The sequence below is a fragment of the Magnolia sinica genome, chromosome 1 (assembly GCF_029962835.1).
Source record: "Magnolia sinica isolate HGM2019 chromosome 1, MsV1, whole genome shotgun sequence".
In the NCBI taxonomy this organism is placed as follows: Eukaryota; Viridiplantae; Streptophyta; class Magnoliopsida; order Magnoliales; family Magnoliaceae; genus Magnolia; species Magnolia sinica.
Window position 1 is genome coordinate 96,909,920 of NC_080573.1, and position 16,989 is coordinate 96,926,908.

The 16,989-nt window shown below is 39.9% G+C and overlaps 1 protein-coding gene across 1 annotated transcript in view; it reads right to left on the minus strand.

Moving 5' to 3' along the window:
* Positions 1 to 406: 406 nt before the first annotated feature.
* Positions 407 to 16,989, minus strand: part of LOC131252064 (secoisolariciresinol dehydrogenase-like) — a 33,870-nt gene continuing 17,287 nt past the window's right edge. Inside the window, exon 2 of the mRNA XM_058252989.1 lies at positions 407 to 1,504. Coding sequence (XP_058108972.1) covers positions 742 to 1,504 — 763 coding nt within the window. The 3' untranslated portion in view covers positions 407 to 741. The remainder of the gene's footprint in view (positions 1,505 to 16,989) is intronic.

A 16,989-nucleotide genomic window follows, 5' to 3' on the forward strand; every position in this document is an offset into this window, starting at 1 on the left:
ATTTCAGGCCAGCCCTATTGAGAGTTATGATTTTTCAGAGCCTGTGCGTGGCCTAATGACAGTCCTAGTATTGAAAATCCCTCTTCAAACACCCGTTGCACTGCAGCAGGAACCATCTCACCATCTTGCTTTCCTATCCATCCCAACCACCTCTATCTCTTCCCCTTATGTTCTGGCCCTTTTCCGTGTCTATGGTTGGGAATGTCCGGGTTCCGACTCTCAGCGAGCCCAACCTACCTGAGAAATCAATTTGGTCCACCACACTTATTGGGTGAAGGAACGTCCGAAGTGGGTTCACCACACGCATGACCATGGAGACAGATCTTGCACCTTGAATCCCCTCTCCTATCCAAAAAACCATTGATACTCTACAAGTGCAAAGTGTAAAACTGAAAATATTCGACGGTTTAAATTCAGCATAGAAATGCCCATTAATCTTATTATAGCCCGTACCACATCTAGAACAGGATCCAATCCACTGTTTGGAAGACTTAGATTTAAGTAGCACAACTTATCAACTGCCAAAGAAAAAACCGACATCAGATCAGTACCATAAAGAAGGTGGGCCTTCCTAAAAGATCATCCATCACAAAAATCAGGCCTGTGCGCCGTTGGAATAAATTGACAACCCATGATCTGACTCCACAAACGAGTGTGATCCACCTACTTTGTGGGTCAGCCTGATTTTTTTACAAGGGAGATCTTCATGGTGGGGCCTACTGTTTTCATGGTACTGATTTTCTAATTGAAGATAGATAACTCAGGATTAGTGATGGTGAAACCTCCATCCACTACCAGGTTGTGCCCACTCACATACCTTGACTCATCACTACCCAAGTAAAGGGCAGCTTCTGCAATGTCTTCTGCCTTCAACGCAACCCCCTTAAGGTTTGAGTAGACACTAGCTGCATCTTCTATTTTGAAGAAGTTCTTAGCTAATGGTGTCCCCACCACGTATGGTGACACACAATTCACACGAATGCCATATCGTCCGAGCTCAACGGCAGCATTCTTTGTGAGCCCCACCACCGCATGTTTGGAGCATGTGTAAGCATGGGTGGTGATCCCACCAGAGACCGAAGCAACACTAGCTGTTATGATTATGCTTCCGCGGCGGGCTGGGGCCATGACTCGGGCTGCATGCTTTGTGCCCAAGAAGGCGCCCGTTACATTGATGCTGAGGACCCTCTCGAAGTCGGCCTTTTCATTTTCAAAGATGCTTGGTTTGGTCATGTCTATGATGCCCGCGTTATTGAACATGATGTCGAGCTTCCCGAATTTGGCGATTGCACTATCGACAGCATTTTGGACATGGGCCTCGTCACGTACGTCGCAGTGGATGAAGGAGGTATCTGTGGGGCCCAGTTCTTTGCTGATAGAGTGGCCCAGTTCATCCTGGATGTCGGCAATGACGACTTTGGCTCCATGACGATTGAATAGTCTTGCAGTCTGCTCGCCAATGCCACTTGCACCGCCGGTGATTAGCGCAACCTTACCTTCTAGTCTGCCAAGCATAGCCATAATGTATGATGTAAGAGAACTTTGGTGCCTTCGATTGTATAAAATTCTATAAACCTAATATAGAATTACATGAAAACATTTTTATATTTTCATTCTAAAACCTTTTTTTATTTTTTATTTTACTTTTATATCCGAAATCATTGGTGGGCCAACGAGATTCTGCATCTAGCCTCTCTTATCAGTCTGACTAAGCCATATGGAAAATCAACCGTCTGATATATTGGACTGATTTCAAAGGTGAAAGGCCTGATTTAAACTATACTATTATTAACTTACAAGGATACTACTTGAAAATATCATCACAAATTTAAACTGAAACTCTTGAGATTTTTCATTTTCTAATGGGTGCTACTTGTTGAAAATCGGATGCCTTAAATCTCTGCTGTAATAGGGGCTTTCGACCGGTGGATCGATCAAAAGATATCGAGTTAAATCAAAATTCGGGCAAAATTCTTTGGACAGTTTTTTGGCGTTTTTGATAGGTCAAAAATGTTAGTCGATAGGTTGACCCAATGGGTCGAAAGATTTTGTCTAGTCGACTTGACAGGTCTGTGTGTTGCGCAGTTTGCGCATATTCATTCTATTTCCGTTTTTTCTTAAATAAGAGAGTGTAAACGGGATTAGGGTTAATGCAAGTCATGCTTAAGGGTTTGAAAGGTTTTGGAGAGAAGAAAAGATTGTGGCTGTCTCTTGGGGTATTGATAAGTAAGATTCCATCTCTTGTAACTTAGTTTTTCATAGTGCATTCTTGCTTTGTACTGTGATTTTTTGTTTCGAAAGAGTTTTTCCACATAAATTCTGATTGTTTTCTGTTGGATTTTGTTTGTGCAATTGTGATTGCCTTGCTTGATTTTACTCTGTGTGATTTTGTGAGTCCCAACAAGTGGTATTAGAGCTAACATTGGGAAGTGAAACGAATCTAAAAGCAAGGTATCTATGACATCTGAAATGAAGTTCGATGTAGAAAAGTATCCTGAGAAAATTAACTTTAAACTATGGAAGGTGAAAATGAAGGGCATCCTAGTTCAGTAAGTATTGGAGAAAGCATTCCTTCGAAAGCGACCGGAAACTATGAAAGAAGAAAAATGTAACAAGTTAGATTAAAAAGTCAATATCTCAATCCAATTGTATCTAACGGATGATGTCCTCTATAATGTAATGAGAGAGAAGATTGCAGCGGATACATGTGTGAAGTTAGAGAACATTTATACAAAGACGTCTTTTGAAAATCGTTTGTATCTAAAACTACGGTTGTTCAATCTGAAGATGACTGAGGGGACTAATGTTGAGGCCCACATTAGTAACTTCAATAGGATCGTTGAATGAGGCGATGAAAGATGAAGATTAAGAATATATTCTATTGAAATCTCTTACAGAATTGTATGAATCGTTCGAAAGACTCTTTGTGCACCAGTAGGACGATCATTAGTGTTAAGACCATTATCTCAGCACTTCAGTCGCAGGTAATGAGAAAGAGAAGTGGTGATGTGGGTGTTTTTACAAATGCACTGGTTATAAGGGAGAGAAATTTAGAGCAGGATAATGGATCTTTGCGATCGAGACCCAAATCCAAGAGCAGGGGCAAATGAAACTTGAAGTGCTAGAATTGTGGCAAGTTAGGGCACATGAATAAGGATTGTCAGACTTCTAAGTATAGGAATGAGAAATTAGAAAATTCTTCCAAAGAGTCAAACACTACAAAATCCAGTGAGGAGGCAAGTGTTAGTGACGTACTAACCGCATCAAAATCTAAGTATTTCAATAGTGAATGAATTTTGGATAAGGGGCTTTATATCACATGACCCCTCATAAGGATTGGTTCACCAGTTACAGTGAGTGTGATGATGGCCAAATGTTTATGGGCAATGATAATGCCTGTAATGTGGTTGGTGTTGGATCAGTGCGTATCAAGATGTTTCATGGCATGGAGCGTATCTTGACTGATGTGAGACACATTCTTAAGTTAAGTAAGAGTCTAATATTTTTGGGTGCACTTGAGCCACTAGGGTATAAATTTACTGAGTTTGATCGTGTCCTTAAGGTTTCAAAGGGGGTACTCATAGTCATGAAAGCACAGAGGAATGGTTACCTTTAAAATTGATTGGGAGTACTTCATCGGGTGGAGTTGCAGCAAATGTAGTGGATTCTACGTTTGCACGTATGTGGCATGTGCGCCTAGGCCAGATGAGCGAGCGAGGTATGAAGCTACTTTCTGACCGTTGTTTAATTTTAGTTTTTAAAAGCATTGATTTTAGTATATGCGAGCATTATATATATAGTGAACGGTTAAAATTATCTTTAAGTTTGGAATATATGTTTTTACGGAAGTTCTAGATTCCATGCATTATAATGTATGTGGGCCTTCACTCGTAGTTTTTGATGAAGGGTCGTGAGGGTTCGTTATGTTCATTGACGACTATTCCAGAAAGGTGTAGATCTATTTTATGAAAAATAAATTTGAGGTTTTCACTAACTTCAAATAGTAGAAGGCGATGATGAAAAAATAATCAGGGCAAAAGTTGAAAGTGTTGATGATAGATAACGATGGGGAATTCACTTTTGGAGAATCAATCGGTTTTGTAAAAATGAAGGGATTGTGAGGCACAACACAATGCGCCACACACTAGAGTAGAATTGTGTAGAGCGGATGAATCTGACTCTCTTAGAGAGGTCTCGATGCGTGATGAGTAATGCTGGTTGGACAAGGAAATATAGACCAAGGTTGTTGACATAGCTTGTTACTTGGTGAATTGGTCTCCTTCTATGGCTATTGATTGTAAAATTCTAAAGAAAGTGTGGAGTGGTTAATAGGTAGACTACTCAGGACTACGAGTATTTGGTTGTGATGCTTACTCTCACGTATCATCAGTTGAGAGAGATAAGCTAGACCAAAGGGCAAAAAGTATGTCTTTGTCATTTACAAAAATGGCGTGAAGGGGTACATGATATACGACCGGGTCACATCGAAAATCATCCTTAGTCATGACGTCAGGTTCGATGAAAAATATTTGTTCCATAAGGGTGAGAACAATGAGGTAGAAAAGTTGGTCATGGACATTCAGATAAACAGAGATGAGACATAGGTTGATACTAAGATGTAAATAGAGGTACAGGAGCAGGTAGAGCAACCACTTGTGAAAAGGAATTCGCTCAAGGATTGTAGGTTACCGATAAGATACATGAATGACTCAAATATTTTCATTTCCCTTATCACGGATGCGATAGATCTGTCTACTTTTTAAAAAGGCTCTTGACGATGTAGATGCCAAAAAGTGGAAAACAGTAATTCATGACAAGATAAACTCCCTGTACGAGAATAAGACGTGAGAGCTACTGGAGCTTCTTATCGGCTGTAAAGCGATTGAGTGCAAGTGGATCTTTAAGAAGAAACATGATAGGTACAAGGCATTGTTCGTAACAAAGGGATATGCTCAGAGAGAAGGTGTCGACTTCACTTAGATATTCTCACCTATGGTGAAACAAGTATTTATCAGATTCGTATTAGCACTAATTGCCCAATATAATCTCAATTTGGAACAAATGGTTGTGAAGACTGCTTTCCTGTAGGGGAATTGGAAGACAATATTTACATGAAGTAACCAGAAGGGTTTGAAATACAAGGAGCAGAGAACAAGGTTTGTAGGTTGAAGAGGTCGTTGTACAGCTTAAAACAGTCGTCTAAGCAGTAGTACAAGAAATTTGATCCTTTCATAATGAGTTAGAGGTTTACCAGGAGTGAGTATGATCATTGTGTCTATTTCATAACATGTCTGAGATCAACATACTAAAGGCTAAAAAATCAAGGACATTTGAGATAAAAGATTTGGGGGTGTTCACCTCCCCAAGTATAGGGTTGCGATGTAGTAATAATCTCGGTAAGACCAAGGTCAAATCCACATGGACTAAACCTTGTACGTATTCTGAAAGTAACTAGAGCTAAAACTAGAAGAAGATGTAATCTAAATCAGAAAAATTTAAGAGAATAATGGTGAAATATTAAATTAAAACTTGTAAAATTCAAATGTGGGAAAGTAGGATTTCCAAGGATCCACTTGTAGAGATCAGGGAGATTTATGCTTAATTCAAGAACACAACTGGAATCAGAGTCCTATCTTCATCCAATTAGAAGATAATTCATTAAAATCTAAATTTGAACATCCTTTGATCCAGTTTTCAATAGACGAGAGGTATGAGAATTAGAATTAATTCCATCACAAGACCATGCCCATGAGATAAAACAAACAACAGAATTTAACTAATCCACAACCAATCTGAGAGAGTTATGAACGTTAGGAAGGGTTCCATCATTCGACCATGTTCATGAGACGATGGTGAACAACAGGGTTCCCAAGTTCACAATCATAATAGTGAAAGGACATGCTCAGAGCTATCACAGATCCATTGTAATTTAAGTCACAATAAACCATTAAAAACTAAAAACATTCCTTATAATCAAACTATAATCAAAGAGAGTTCATTAAACATGAATCAAATGCATAGAAACAATCCCATCACACTACAAGCTTCACCTCTTAGCCCTAGCTAAGAGGTTTAGCCAACTATAAGAATGATTAACGAAGTCTCAAAGGAAAGCATTAAAGAAGAAAAACCGAAAAGGAAGGAAGAAGGAAGGAAGCCTGGCCGTCTCCACGTCTCTCTCTCTCTCTCTGCTTCTCCACGTCTTTGGATATTCTTCTCTCTCTTTCTCTCTCCCTTTTATACAGCATGAAGGGCGGTGGCTGGAAGTCGGTGGAGAAGGCTGCGAAAGCTTTTTACGGAGCACAGCAGCGTGCGCAAGAAAAATGCAAACAATTTGCGTGTGGATTGAGTTTTCGAGATGGTGGTCATCCCATCTTGCGATTTAGCTTCATGGCTTTGGTCTTCTTGGGCCTGGGTTCTACTTGGATGGTCTAGATCGTCGAAATGATCGATGATCGTGGGCCACTACTTCTTAGAAATTTCGATTTTCCCGGACGCGTTCTTACACACGTACATGCACTGACGTGTTCGGTAGGCCCCTGATCGGAGTTAACAGAGAAATCCACTCCGTCCATTGAATTCGTGGCAAAATTTCAGTCAGGAATGACCACTTTTGCTCTAGTTTGGTGCGGCCTAATGGATTAAATCTTACCACCGTTCATCCGACGTTTGAAGTGGAAATCGTGTGTGCACGTGCATAGTAGTACTTAGACTCCATAGGTACGGTCGGTCCCATGCTCTGGATCGAATGGACGGCTTGGATCAGTCATCCGAGTGACTGAGGTGGGCCACAACATGCCTGACGGACGTCTGCTCGCTGGATGCTCTCTCTCCTCACTTTCTAAATTCATCGGGTCAAGCAGAGTTTGACCCGATGGTGTGTCCGGTGCATTATGAGTGATCCTGTGTGGTGCACTTGCACCACTCATGTGGGCTCCACAGTGATGTTTTCCAAAAATTTGCACCATCCATTTGTCCTTCCATCCAATTCAAGGGGTTGAGCCCAAGTTTGAAGCATATCCAGAGATTAGGTGGGCCCCAAATCGGCGATTTATGACTGATCTGTCCGTTGGACCACTTCCACAAGGATTCAATGGCTGAAATTTTACGTGTACGGTTACTTTATGATCCTCCGGTCGAATATAAAGTTTCGAGCCAAACGGATGGTGGGAACCCAGTGATCTTGCATTTAAGACGATTTTCATGCTTGTTTATCTCCAATCACTTGATTTTCTCGGATTTTTGGCATGTAAATTCTTTAATCTTGGTCCACTAAGATCCGTCCCTTGCTTTGGTGATTCTTGAGCATCAAATCCATGCTTTTAGTACCTTTTTCAATCCAAGCTCTTAAATTCACCTTGTAACAAAAACATGATTAAAATATAACATTAAGCATTATCATGTATGTAAAACCAAGTAATAACTGGGTCTAATATGCAATATTTGACCCTCAATAGGGGGCTACAAAGAGGGTTTTCAACATTGACATATGCAAAGATAGGATGAGGAGTATGCTATGGTTATCTGAAGTTGAATACCTTCAGAAGGTATTTGTGAAGTTTAAGATGGACAAGGCAAAGTTGGTTAGCGTTCCCCATGTAGTTAATTTTTTGCTTTTTTCTGAGTAACTTCGTAAAACAGATGAAGAAAAGAAGGTTATGTCTCATGTGCTTTATTCGAGTGTGCTTGGTAGCTTGATGTATGCCATGATCTGTACGAGACTGGATATTTCACATGTGATGGATATTATTAGCAAATACATGTAGAACCCCGGTAAGCAACACAAGAAGATAATGAAATGTGTAACGCCCTGGATTTTTGCCTATTGGGAATTGGACGCCATTGGGCAGTACATTTGATTTCTGGACATAAGTGCATGTTCGTGTGTGTATTCACACATGTTTGGGGCCAAAAGGAGTGACCTTGGATCCAACAAAATTGCTCGACTAAGCGAAATTTGAGAATTTTGATGAATATGGATAGTAAGGTTCGGTTGCACTGAGCAAACTGAGGCATCTAGGGCAACACCAAGTAAACATTGAGCAACTGAGCAAATCTGGATAATAGGGTTTGGTTGCACTGAGTGGGAGTAACTCTGTTCAACAATATTCTGCACGTTCAGATTTTGATAGTTTCAGTGCACTGACTTCAAAAATTCATATTTATTTTTCTACAATTTCGATTGAGGTGATTCAAAAGCCAGATTGAAGCTTCATGAGTCTAGTTTTATGAAAAAAAAACTTTAAAGTATATTAAGTTTTAGATGTTTTGGAAACTGTACCAAAATCATTGGTTTCTGGCAGCTAGTACTCCTAGAATGTTTAGAAATTTCCTATAATTCAAAACGAGATGAAATTTGGTAGCACCAAAGTGTACTTGATCATGAACTATTAAAAAAATAATTAAAATAATCTATTAACTAAAAGTACCAAAAAATTATATGATATATACACATTAAAACTGAAAATTTCTACAATGTTATCATTAATCATAAAGTTTTTTCATCTTAGAGTTTTTATGTTGATGTCTTCTTAGGAATTGCTTCTAATCATACTAGGAATCATCCTATTTAATTAAATTAATATTTTCTATTTTTTCAGTATGTTTTACTAATTCGGATAGCTTTGAATATAGTTGAATTATAGTCCTTGATTAGAGTGATTAGAGCCGAATCACCATTTTCGCTAATTGCAAATATGTTAGACTATGAATTTAGCTAATCCAAACCCCAGTCATCGTGTATGAGAAATCTCGTTGCCTAATTCGTCCCGAAAATGCCCTGATTATCCGAATGAGATCTAGACTGCTCATTAGTAGGCCACTAGACTCGGAACTATAAAATAATGATTGTCTTATTGGGCTTGAAGTCCATCACGGATGTCGAGCGAGGATAGTGTCTAGAATCGCTCAACTTGGACCGAAGGCTGGGTGTATGGGATGAACAAATGCACCAGGGAGAAACCTGAAATTTAAGTGAATTGAGCTCTCTACTCTTTTACGAAGTTGTGACTTTTTGACCGTTGGGTTCAAACCAAACTAGATGTGTGAGTTAAGGATATTTTCCCACACATACTCGTATAGCCCCAGCCTCGATCGATCATTGATGACCGTTAATCGCAAGTGGGGTCCCCATGGTTGATTGAAGTGTTTGATTATCGCTTGATTCTGACAAACCATAAATCCTTAGTGAGGAACCTTTCCCCTGACATGGATGAGGAAGTGAGTGCCTAAAAGGACCCTATAAATAAAAAACAACCTCCCTCAGGGCAAGTTTATTGGAAAAAGGGTCACTGGGGCTATTTGTGCATATTCTAGCACTATAAATAGCCCCCCATTGCACTCTCTCACTCCCATATGAATTTTCATTGCAACGAAGGGGAGAGGGAAAAAGAGAGAAAGAGAGAGAGAGAGAGAGAGAGAGAGAGAGAGAGAGAGAGAGAGGATGAGAGAGATCCTAGAGCATTCCTGATGGATTTTCTTTGATCAAGTGATAGCCTCAATCGTTCTCCTCTGCCAAATCCATCCCACTCTTGATTGAGAGGTAAGAAACGAACCATGCTTCACAACTTAAGTTTTCTAGGATTAATGACATGATTCTCAACTAATTCCTTTGAATTTAGTGTAGGAATCGTTTCCCTCCAAATTTCTAGCCCTAGGAGCAAGCCTGAAACCAGACGCACTATCCCAAGTTGCGGACCATTACCTTTAGGTTGCCAATTATCAAACTCATGCCACAATTAATGGTTTATGCAGTGAATAGATGAATGCATGATAGTTTGTATCGATTTGTGAACTTGTAGTGCGTAGATGAATGCATGCTAACCAGTGCCGATTATTGATTGGGTACTGTATGGGCCAATGCATGATAATTAGTGTCGATTTATGATTATGTAGTGCATAGACGGATGCATGCTAACCAGTGCTAGTTACTATTGGCTGCACGTGGATGAATGTGTTATTTAATGCCAATTGATGATTGATATAATGAGTAGATGAATGCATGCCAACCAGTGCGCACTTATATGGCCGCCTACTTTTCATGAAATGCTATCTTAGTGTAATGTCACCTACATGTTCGATGAAATGCACTATAATGTAGAATTTTCTAATTTACTGTTTATATCTCTCCTTATAGTCACGGTAGTCAATTTATTCGTGTGATTGACTGATTGAGATTACCTGTGTAGTCGAGTTGGCTGGCAAACCACGAATCCACGAGGGCGGTCCCGATGGGGTTGGGCGCCCCAGACTAGTCCAATTGATTTGGGCCGAACGCGGATAACCGGTAGTAATCGGAGTACACGAGATGCTTGCACCCAATGCCAGTTATACCGGAGTTAGTTCGAGTCAACCGAATTAGCCTAATAGCCGACCAACCATATGTGTCTACCATGTATGATCATGCCTGCCTGAATTTGGATTGCCCCATACCCTAAAAAGGCCTACTAATAACTATTAGGATACGATTCTCAAGTTTCGGGAGCCGGGCATGGTGGTATGGACATTGTGTTCGTGCTGTCATCCTATGCTGGGGTGACGGGCCTCCCCATAGTGACAAACGAGAACTAATGGAGGTGATATATCATTGTTCAAATGACCCCTATCAAATTACTTGGCCAATGGTTCTGTGCCAGAGCACCGTTCAAATGACCCGGGCATGAACGATGTTTGGGTGATGAACCCTTTTCCTTGTGGTTATTTAGTTTTAATGTGACAAGCCCGCACATCAGAATTGAGTGATCATACTTGGTGTTTGGGTGACGACCCATACCAAGTTGATCCTCACACCTTTGGATATCATGCATTACCTTTGGAAAATTGATTTGTGAGATAAATGGGTGATATCTAAATTTGAATCATGGATCGCAGGGTCAGAGCTGCTTCAGCCGCCCTGGGCCAAGTGATATGAATAAGGCCATTGATTAAATGAAGGTGTTTCAGCTTCTCCAATCTTGCTGGATGAACGGATTTAATTAAATACTCGGCTAACATGAATATTAATAGTATTGCATTAGCATAGGTTGTGGTGACTTGGTGTTGTGGTCACGTGTTGAGGGAGTATTGGCATTTGCGAATGTGGTGTTGGAGTTGTTTATGAGGGAGTGTTGGATTGTAAGGGTATGCATCATCTCATGATAACATGTATGTGCATTAATAAGAACATTTAAGAACTAGGTGTTTAAGTTGCTTTATCATTACTTGTGTTAGTGGAATTGATAACATACGTAACTTAGAGTTAATGGAACCACTGAGTTGATCACTCACTCCCACTCTAGGACGGTATTTTAAAACATCAACCAGGTGATATTATCGATGCAGGTACTATCGAGATCTCAAACGGGTAAGCTTAAAGTGGCTTGCACCACCGACATTGTGTTTCAGAGGATTGGACCAAACCGAAAAATTTACACTTTAATCATTTTGGGTATGTATATTATGGCTTGTATAATCCTCATTTAGGCGGACAACATATTTTAATTGTATATTTACTGTCAGCTCTATATTTATTTATTTTTGTTATCTCTACCTCGCTTTGGATCCGATAATTTGAATTACGCTACTCTGATTGCTTGTGTGTAAAATAAGTGTGAATATGAACGAGGTCACACGTACATTTTATTAGGTTAACACCCGAAAACTCGAGATTAGAGTCTATGTACTCGGGTATTGATTTTTGAGGTGTTACAGGTGGTATCAGAGTGGAGTACTGATATAACCAGGACCTTGCGAATGACGATTATACAAACCATAATGATCATAGGATGTTGGGGCATTTAGATTTTTTGACCTAGAATTAGGACTCCTAGATTTCGAAAAATCTAGCAGTATAGGAAATCAAATAAATTAGGAATAATGAACCATAGGACCAAATTCCCTAGTTTTCTATGATTATGAACTCAAAATTAGAAATGATGAACAATAGGATCAAATCTCTCGATGTTGTGATGCTTTTGAACATAAATCTATAATTTTGAACCCTAGGACGACCTTAATCAGTATTGTCATGTGTGAAATGCTCGAGTGCTCGAAAATTGAAGTTTGGATTGCCTGGTTCCAATCGGACAACTTTTGACCCCAAGCGCCATAAGAACTGCTTGTATTAGAAATTAAAATAATCCAACGTATGAGCGTAGACTTTGGATTACAGCTACTGGATTAGCGCTACTCCTAAGTTAGGACTAGGCTATTGGTTATGCAAACGAATGTAAGTGACCGATTATGCTAGGATAATTGGAAGATAGACTTAGTTGGTTTGGTTTATTAGGTTGGGGTGAGACCCCCTTCCTTCGTTGAATTCCCTTGACACTTATAGGCTTCTTTAATAACTCTTAGGATGGCTTTTTAAACTTAGAAACTATTTAGGATTGGTGGAAACTTTGACATCCCTCAAATTGAACATTAGGTCATATCAATACGTCCCTTAGAACTGCTTCCCCAAGGACGTGCTACAATTGGGAGCACATAATGAAGAAACTATAGACAAGTGAAGTGTTCGCGGTTCGAATCAAATTCTAAATCCTGTTAGTTACCAACAAACTCAATGCCCTGATCAGGCAAAAAGTCTGGATCAACCGAGATTAGGAAATGATACGATGAACATTCTACCATGGCTAGGCAGAAGGTCGATGTATCCTACTCAAACTTACTACACAACATTCCTTCCGTGTTGGCCCGACCACTGACAACTGAAAATTTGTTACTTCACCTTGGAAAGTATTAAAGATAGCCAATAAGGATTTTTGGTCCCAAGAAATTTCTCAAATGGGCACCGGATAGTTAAGAAGTTAGGTCTCGAATTACAACTTGTTCCGACGTACGAATGGAGGCATAAATTCTTGAGCCTTGATGGTAAAAATGTTTTAAAGGGGGCAAAGCATTAAGAATCCAATCTAGTTATTGGTAAATACGTCCATTCAATCAGGGTGGCACAACAAAAACATGGTGGGCTCATAGCCCACTGGCCCAGGATCGAAGGAAATTGATCCAGGTTATACATAAGGTTAAATGACTAAATAGGATCTGAATCGTCCCTAGAACATTAGTAATGAACTCATTGAAGGGAAAGAGTTGGGATTTAAGAACTAGGTCAAGTCATATATGTAGATTGGATCATTAAAAATAGGACCAATAATGGGTACAAGCTAAATCACAATAGTCGAGGTCAGTGTATTTGCAAATGAACTCGTTAATATGAACCTAATAACAGCCTTAGCCAATTTTGGTGACGAAATTGTTTTTAAGGGGGGTAGATTGTAATGCCTCAAATTTTTGCTAGTTGGGAATTGAACGTCATTAGGCAGTACATTTGATTTATGGACTTGAGTGCATGTCCATGTGTGTATTCACACATGTTTGGGGCCAAAAGGAGTGACCTTGGATCTGCCAAAACCGCCCGACTAAGAGAAATTTGAGAATTTTGAAGAATATGGATAACAAGGTTCGGTTACACTGAGTGAAACTCAGTTGCATGGAGCAAACTGAGGCAACTGGGGCAGCACTGCTCGGTTGCATCAAGTAAACATCGAGCAATCGAGTAAATCTGGATAACAGGGTTCAGTTGCACCGAGTGGGACTCGGTGCAACTGATTAACTCTTATCAGCAGTATTTTGCATGTTTTGATTTTGACAATTTCAGTGCACTAACTTCAAAAATTCATATATATTTTTCTACAACTCTGATTGAGGTGATTCAAAAATTAGATTGAAGCTTGATGAGTTTAGTTTCATGAAAAAAATAAATAATTAAAAAACTAAAAAATATTAAGTTTAGGATATTTTGGAAACAGTACCAAAATCATTGGTTTCAGGCAACTAGTACTCCCAGAATTTTTAGAATTTTCTTATAACTCAAAATGATATGAAATTTGGTGAGGCTAAATTATACTTAATGATAAAATACTACAAAAATAATAAAAATAATCTATTGACTAAAAGTACCAAAAATATTATATGAAATATACGTATTTAAATTGAAAATTTCTACAACAACACGTTGTCTACATGCTGCACATATCTTTTTCATCTTAGAGTTTTTGTACTCAATTTCTTCTTACGAATTGCTTCTAATCATAATATGAATCATCCTATTTAATTAAATTAATATTTTCTATTTTTTGGTATGTTTTACTAATTCGGATAACTTTGAGTATGCTTGAATTATGGTCCTTGATTAGAGTGATTAGAGATGAATCATCGTTTTCGCTAATTGTAAATATGTATCATATTATGAATTTAGCTAATCCAAACCTAATGTAGGGACATTTTTACACCGTGCTCGAGTGAGGTCGCCTGTGGGATGCAGGGGCACACTCGGGGTGGGCGGGGCCCACTGGGGAGGTCTCGTGTTCGAGGCTCCTCACCGAGCTCGAGTGGGGTAGCCTGTAGGATGCGGGGACACATTAGGGGTGGGCAACTCGTGTGAGGAGGTACCCATGTGATTTGGGGCCCGCGAGGGGGGTTCGGCTAATGTCCTAATCCATGAGATGTGGCGCCTGGGCTATGAGATAAAGGGATTAATTCGCCATGCTCTAACAGTTCGAGCTTTTAGAGCAAGTGGTTAGTTGTCCTGCATCAAATTGGTATCAGAGTGGGAGGTCTCGTGTTCAAGACTCCTCACCAAAGGTGATTAATGCAGAGGCATTTTCACACGGGGCTTGAGTGGAGTCGCCTGTGGGATGCGGGGGCACACTCGGAGTGGGCGGGGCCCACGGGGGAGGTCTCATGTTCGAGACTCCTCACCAGGGGTGATTAATGCGCATTTCACATCGGGATCGAGTGAGGTAGCCTGTGGGATGTGGGGACACACTCGGGGTGGGCTGCCCGTGTGAGGCGGTACCCATGTGATTTGGGGGTCACGAGGAGGGTTCGACTGAGGTCCTAACCCATGAGATGTGGAGCCTGGGTTATGAGATAAAGGGATTAATTCGCCATGCTCTAACAGTTCGAGCTTTTAGAGCAAGTGGTTAGTTATCCTGCATCAAAACCAGTCATCGTGTATGAGAAATCTCGCTGCCCAATTCATCCTGAAAATGCCTTAATTATCTGAATAAGCTCTAGATTGCTCATTAGTGAGCCACTAGACTCGAAACTATAGAATAATGATCGTCTTACCAGGTTTGACGTCCATCACAAATGTCGAGCTAGGATAGTGTCTAGAATCGTTCAACTTAGATCGAAGGCCGGGTGCATGGGATGTGCAAATGCCCTAAGCAGAAACCTAAATTTTAAGTGAAGTGGGTTCTTTGCTCTTTTGCGAAGTTGCGACTTCTTGACCGTTGGGTTCCAACTAAACTTGATGTGTGAGTTAAGGATATTTTTCCATACATATCTGTATAGCTGCGACCCCGATCGATCATCGATGACCTTCCATCGCAAGTGGGGTTCCCACGGTTGATTGAAGTGTTCGATTACCGCTTGATTCTGATAAACCATAGATCCTATAGTGGGGCACCTTTCCCCTAATACGGATGAGCCAGTGGGCCCTCGAAAGGACCTTATAAATAAAAAACCTCCCCCATGGCAAGTTTATTGGAAAAAGGGTCATCGGGGCTATTCGTGCACATTCTAGCACTATAAATAACCCCACATTTACACCCTATCACTTCCATATGAGTTTTCATTGCTACAAAGGGGAGAGGGAGAGAGAGAGAGAGAGAGAGAGAGAGAGAGAGAGAGAGAGAGATCTTCGAGCATTCTTAATGGATTTCCTTCGATTAAGCTGTAGCCTCTAATGGTTTTCCTCCATCAAATCCATCCCACTCTCGATTGAGAGGTAAGAAACGAACCATGCTTTCCAACTTAAGTTTTCTAGGATTAATTGAATGATTCTCAACCAATTCCTTTGAATTTAACGCAGGAATCGTTTTCCCCCAAATTTCTAGCCTTAGGAGCAAGCCCGAAACCCGATGCACTACCCCAAGGCGCGGACCATTACCTTTAAGTTGTCAATTATCAAATTCATGCCATAATTAATGGTTTATGTAGTGAATAGATGAATGCATGATAGTTTGTGTCAATTTGTGAACTTGTAGTGCGTAGACGAATGCATGCTAACCAATGCCGATTATTGATTGGGTAATGTATGGGCCAATGCATGATAATTTGTGTTGATTTATGAATGCGTAATGCATAGACAGATGCATGCTAACCAATGATGATTATTGATTTGGGTAATGTATGACCCAATACATGATAATTAGTGTCGATTTATGATTGTGTAGTGCATAAACAGATGCATGCTAACCAGTGCTAGTTATTATTGGTTATGCGTGGATGAATGTGTGTTATTCAGTGCTGATTGATGATTAATATAATAAGTAGATGAATGCATGCTAACCAATGTGCACTTATATGGCCGCTTACTTTTCATGAATTGTTATCTTAGTGTAATGCCACTTGCATGTTTGATGAAATGCACTATAATGTAAAATTTTTTGATTTACTGTTTATATTCCTCCCTATAGTCGCGATAGTCAATTTATTAGTGCGATTAACTGACCGGGACTACCTGGGTAGTCGGGTTGGCCGACAAACCGCGAATTATGTATATTGTGGCTTGTATAATCCCCATTTGGGTGGACACCATATTTTAATTGTATTTTTACTACCAACCCCATATTTATTTATTTTTGTTATCTCTACCTCGCCTTGGATTCACTAATTTAAATTACGCTACTCTAATTGCTCGTGTGTAAAATAAGTGTGAATATGAATGAGGTCACACGTGCATTTTACTAAGTTAACACCCGAAAACTCGGGATCAGAGTCTATGTACTCGGGTGCCGAATTTTCTATATGTTACAAAATGGCTACTTCGATATATTGAAGGTACACAAGACTACGTCTTGACATTTAAAAAATTAGAGAACAAGCTAGTAGGATATGTGGATTCAGATTAGACTTTCGGTTACTCGTTTGTGTTAGCAGGTAGAGCGATTAGTTGGATGTCGAAGCTTTAGTCTATGGTGGATATGTCCATAACTAAAGCTG